This window comes from Pseudoliparis swirei, chromosome 19 (genome assembly GCF_029220125.1).
Source record: "Pseudoliparis swirei isolate HS2019 ecotype Mariana Trench chromosome 19, NWPU_hadal_v1, whole genome shotgun sequence".
Lineage (NCBI taxonomy): Eukaryota > Metazoa > Chordata > Actinopteri > Perciformes > Liparidae > Pseudoliparis > Pseudoliparis swirei.
Window position 1 is genome coordinate 2,202,662 of NC_079406.1, and position 6,199 is coordinate 2,208,860.

Here is a 6,199-nt window from a genome sequence, read left to right on the forward strand (position 1 = left end):
ACTATTTCTTTCTTTGTAAATGTAGGACACTCTTTCTTACTCCCTCCCACCAAGTTTCAACACACACTCACACCAACACACACACACACACACACACACACACACACACACACACACACACATACACACAAACACATATCAGCACACACACAAACACACATATCAGCACACACACACCCCGTTCACAACCCCATATATAAAGTTGTACACATTTCAAACTTCAAACAAAAGAATCAGGTGGTTGTTATGGTAACCATCTCTATCCTGCTGTGTGCCCATCACCCTACATGAGAAGCACACATTACAGAACAAATAATGTTTATCATCTTCTAACTTTCCCCCTAAATACACCTTTATTGGACATGGGACACTAATGTGAGGGTTTCTTTCATGTCTCAACTAATACATATGTAGTATAGTACTTCTAATATACTGTCTGTCTGACTGGGAGAGACACACACCCTGTCTCATCCCAATCTCAGACCCACACACATTCTCTTTCTAACGACCCCACCTGTGCGAGAAATACAGAAACTATTTTGACGGGAACCTTTATTTTTCCCTGCGGGAAAACTCCACCCACACGTATCAGGGGAGGGCCAAACATACAAAATGGTTGCTGAGAAGTCCTACAACATTACACTCTGCAGATACATACGACTGCACCAAGAGGATGACTGTGTGCTGGCCTTTGGTCATCTTTTATCATATAATTTATGCATCGTAACACTAAAAATAAACATAACTAACGTTTACTTTCAATACAAACTTTATGACTCATTTGGCTTGATTTTTAGTGGGCGGGTCATTATGACCCTGAACAGCACAGGTGTCTCATCTCTATTTATCTACATCACCCCATGAAAAAAAAAAAATTACAAAATGCAAATAATATTTAGGAGAAAATACATGTTATGGAAGACTAATGCAATTTAGATTTAGATTTTTTCAATGTACCTAAAAAATAGTTTGAACATGTATTTTTCATTAAAACGAGTGAATGCTCCTGATTGAACTCTGATCTATGGAGGGGTAAATAACTCAATTCCACTAAAAACTGATTTAATTGTTAGTAATGTTGTTGGTGATGAGGTACAAACTAGAGTTTTTAGAATGTTTTGGTTTCTGACCACTTTTGGATGATTCAACATTAACCGGGTCAAATTGACCCGGGAACATCACGGCTGTATGTAAGAAACGAACATAACAGGAGGGTTAAAGAGTTCTTCAAAGAACCTATAAAGCTGCCTCAAACGTTAAAATGGTTCCTCAGCAGGTGATGGTTCTTCTCACGTCTCATACTGTAATCTGATTGGAGGAAAGCGTTTGGCATGCTCAGCCACAACAACACCACAATGTGCCGCCGCCGGCACCACAGCACCCAGACTCAGGGGCCAAGCTGTCTCTAGGGCAACGGTGGAAGGTTTACGTCTCCTATGGCAACCGAGGATGGGGGCCGTCCTCCGTGAGGCATCCAGCCAATCAGAAGAAGAGCAATATGATTTTAGACGGGTGAAGCGTCCAATCCGCTCGGAGCGGATCCCAGTCTGCCGGCGGTGTTCTTTGGCCAGGCGTCCGTATGCTAATGAGGTGCATTAGGCTAATTGAGCCAATTGCAGTCGTTTTAAAAATCAATCCGGCTGCAGATTGAAAAAGCAAACAATTTTTTTTGAAAGAGAGCCAGAGGGAGAGATAAAAAAGAAAAAGAGAAAATTGTGGCACTGAATAAAAACTACAATTTCGTTTCAGAAGATTAAAAGATGTGGACACGGCGGTATGTCGTCTTCTCCCACATTCCCCATTTTCCATGAAGGCATCATGTCAGCCTGTGATTTGGGGGTTCTGGTGAATCTGGTTTAAAATGTAGCAGAAACACTTTTCTTTTTTTTAAGGCATGTGCCATTGTTTAGTGGTTCTGGAAATGTGGTTTGCACACACACACACACACACACACACACACACACACACACACACACACACACACACATTAGAAACAGGTTATTCTCAATCTCAGCCATGGCCTCATACACATCCACTGCCTTCGTCCCTTTCCTCCTTTCCTCTTCACTTCTGCAGACGCCTTTCCTTCATGCCAACGGCCTCAACGATAAAAGCATCCATCATATCATATCTCACCGACACACACGTCCCGTTTCATCGTTCCATCGCGGCTCACGCACAGCGCCGCCCCATCGGGGATGGATTTATGTGCTTCCATCCTCCTGTGGGAGCCCAGATTGTTTAGTTTTTTAAGTGAGGGCCCATTGATCTTTTATTATGCCATTAAGTCAATACGCTGCACTCATAAACAGCTTGAGATTAAATTAACCCCTTTGAAGGGTTTAAGGGTGTGTCCGTGTGTGTGTGTGTGTGTGTGAACTCTCAGCCTGCCAGCACACACTAACAACTGGTGGCTACATGTAGCTTGATTTAGCCTGTTAGCAGCGATATGGCGCGGCTATGGATGCTGTTGCTATACAAGGATATTGATCCCCCCCCACACACACACACACAAGCAGGGTGATGCTGTGTAGAGTTCACCGTGTTAACGGCTTGATTTACTGCCATTTGTGGCGTCAGCGGTTTTCGGCGTCGCCGGTTGGACGTGACGTTGGCGACCTCACGATTTGCAGTTTTTCCACATGGATTAATTTTCCATTTTTCTCTTGCTGTGATAATGGTCAGTGGTTTGGATAGAAGACAGCATGTGACTTCATGGGCTTGATGTATTCAACAGGAAAAATAATCCCACTTCAGTCAGATTGAGGACACATTTCAGCGTTTGAGATTTTCTTTTCTGAAAGCCGACCATTTTGGTCAAATAACAAGAGCTTCCTACTTTATTTTTGGTGCTACAGTAAATGTGCTATGGGTGTTTCCTGGTAGTCGAGGCTGTGTTCGGGTTCTTCGTCTCTCCATGTCTAGACCAGCGTCTCCCAGTAGTCGGGCCTTAAAGCCTCTAATCTTGTTTCCAGTTCACGAGCCGTTTCCCACGAGCTGCAGACAGATTCTACACTCAGAATCTGCTCCTCGTGTTTTCGGAGGTCCATTCCTCTCAAACTCATTCAGGTGAGAGTTTAGGAGAGAGTGTTGTGTTGGACATCCTGCTGTCCAGGAGAAGGCCCTTTGCTTTTCGGGGCTTCTGGGGTACTCACCAGGTAGCTCGTCAGGTAGCTCATCAGGTAGCTCACCGTGTAGCTCATCAGGTAGCTCACCATGTAGCTAACCATGTAGTTCACCATGTAGCGCACCAGGTGGCTAACCAGGTGGCTAACCATGTAGCGCACCATGTAGCTCACCATGTAGTTCACCAGGTAGCTAACCAGGTAACTAACCAGGTAGCTCACCATGTAGCTCAACGTGTAGCTCACCAGGTAGCTTACCAGGTAGCTAACCAGGTAGCTCACCATGTAGCTCACCAGGTAGCTCACCAGGTAGCTAACCAGGTAGCTCACCATGTAGCTCACCAGGTAGCTTACCAGGTAGCTAACCAGGTAGCTCACCAGGTAGCTCACCAGGTAGCTCACCAGGTAGCTAACCAGGTAGCTCACCAGGTAGCTAACCAGGTAGCTCACCATGTAGCTCACCAGGTAGCTCACCATGTAGCTCACCAGGTAGCTAACCAGGTAGCTCACCATGTAGCTCACCAGGTAGCTCACCATGTAGCTCACCAGGTAGCTCACCAGGTAGCTCACCAGGTAGCTCACCAGGTAGCTAACCAGGTAGCTCACCATGTAGCTCACCAGGTAGCTCACCATGTAGCTCACCAGGTAGCTCACCAGGTAGCTCACCAGGTAGCTCACCATGTAGCTCAACGTGTAGCTCACCAGGTAGCTCACCAGGTAGCTCACCAGGTAGCTCACCAGGTAGCTTACCAGGTAGCTCACAATGTAGCTTACCATGTAACTCACCATGTAGCTCACCAGGTAGCTCACTAGGTAGCTAACCAGGTAGCTCACCAGGTAGATCACTGTGTAGCTCACCAGGTAGCTCACTAAAGGATATCGAGCAGGGGAGTACTCATAGGTTCAAGGCTATAATGCCCAAATAGAGTGTGAAGTTTACGTCTCTTGATGCAAGTTTCACGTAATTTTCACCCATACCATCTTTGAAAATGGTGATTTCTCACACATATATACTTGTACGTACATCACGTGTGCGTAGATCTAGATTCTTGTGGTGTGTGACCTTGATCAGGGCCTGTTTGTTATCCCAGCTGGAGGTCACAACTCTTCCTGTTGGTGAACCGCATCGGCTCAGAGGAACCAGAGACCTGAGACCACAGCCCTGATGCATGACGACGCCTCTGAGCTACTGTTACACCCTCTGGAATGTCCTATCAGTTACATGGCAGCTTACATTGTATAGGACGCACAACATACACACACACACGCACACACACACACGCCTCGTGCACATAGCAAATGACTACGTTGTCTTTAATGAGTCTGCAGTGGGTTTCTGATGACGCTACAGGAACTTGCGGTCTGTGTTTCTGTCTCCGTCTTCATGTTGTTTAGCACAAAATGACTTTTACGCTGATTATAACATTATATTCCCATCAGAGCAAATTGGCTGGAGCGGGAAATGACTTGCCGAGCAGTAGCGTGTGAAGACACACACACACACACACACATGAGCACAGACGCTCACACACACATGGAGAAGGGAGGGTTGTGTGATCAAGCTCAACGCAAGAAACGTGGAAAAAACCTGGACGAATCTTTGATTTGAAGAGCTCACGACTTCCACACCTGGTTACGCAATAGTGTGTTGAGTGTGTGTGTGTGTGTGTTCTCTCTCCCACAGTGTGTAACTGCGACCTGGCGCGCTCCGGCTTCTTCCAGAAGAAGGGCGAGTACGTCTGCACGGCGGACTACCAGCGTCTGTACGGCACGCGCTGCGACCGCTGCGACGGCTTCATCACGGGGGAGGTGGTGTCCGCCCTGGGACGCACGTACCACCCCAGGTGCTTCGTCTGCAGCGTCTGCAGGTAGCCACGCCCCCACCCGCATGACCACGCCCCCAACCGGCACGCCCACAGACACACCTACACGCACGCCGTGTGTGTGGGCGCGGTTACAGTATACATGCGGTCATGAAACTGAACCGACGCCGACCGGCCAGAGTCAGTGGAGCAGTGGCCTTTGTGTGTGTGTGTGTGTGTGTGTGTGTGTGTGTGTGTGTGTGTGTGTGTGTGTGTAGAGACAGAAAGAAGCCGGAGGGTGAATCTCTTCCTTCCTGCACCGTCTGCCCTCTGTCACATCGCTTCTCCTTTCCCCCTCGTCCCGTCGTCCTCGTCCACCCCCGTCTCCTCCTCTTCCGTCTCCTCCTCCTCCTCTTCCTCATCATCATCGTCATCCCTCTCTTTTCTCCTCGTCATCCCGGTCCTCCGCCCTTATGAAGATTGCACGTTCCCTGGCTCCGTCCGGATGTTTTTAGGCGATAAAAGCCAGACGACACGCGGCTGAAGCCGTGAATATAAAACATATGCATTAAATATGTAAAAAGGGTTTTTAAAACGCTGATAAATGCTGACAAGGCAAAAGTGTCTAAAGGGACTGAAAGCAACACACAGGTAAAGACAAGGTCAACTAGGAACACACAGGTAAAGACAAGGTCAACTAGGAACACAGGTAAAGACAAGGTCAACTAGCAACACACAGGTAAAGACAAGGTCAACTAGGAACACACAGGTAAAGACAAGGTCAACTAGGAACACACAGGTAAAGACAAGGTCAACTAGGAACACACAGGTAAAGACAAGGTCAACTAGCAACACACAGGTAAAGACAAGGTCAACTAGGAACACACAGGTTAAGACAAGGTCAACTAGGAACACACAGGTTAAGACAAGGTCAACTAGGAACACACAGGTAAAGACAAGGTCAACTAGGAACACACAGGTAAAGACAAGGTCAACTAGGAACACACAGGTTAAGACAAGGTCAACTAGGAACACAGGTAAAGACAAGGTCAACTAGCAACACACAGGTAAAGACAAGGTCAACTAGGAACACACAGGTAAAGACAAGGTCAACTAGGAACACACAGGTTAAGACAAGGTCAACTAGGAACACACAGGTTAAGACAAGGTCAACTAGCAACACACAGGTAAAGACAAGGTCAACTAGGAACACACAGGTAAAGACAAGGTCAACTAGCAACACACAGGTAAAGACAAGGTCAACTAGCAACA

The 6,199-nt window shown here is 47.0% G+C and overlaps 1 protein-coding gene across 1 annotated transcript in view; it reads left to right on the top strand.

The window, feature by feature from the left end:
• Positions 1-6,199, top strand: part of ablim3 (actin binding LIM protein family, member 3) — a 47,860-nt gene that overhangs the window by 19,011 nt on the left and 22,650 nt on the right. The window contains exon 3 of the mRNA XM_056439967.1: positions 4,810-4,993. Coding sequence (XP_056295942.1) covers positions 4,810-4,993 — 184 coding nt within the window. The remainder of the gene's footprint in view (positions 1-4,809; positions 4,994-6,199) is intronic.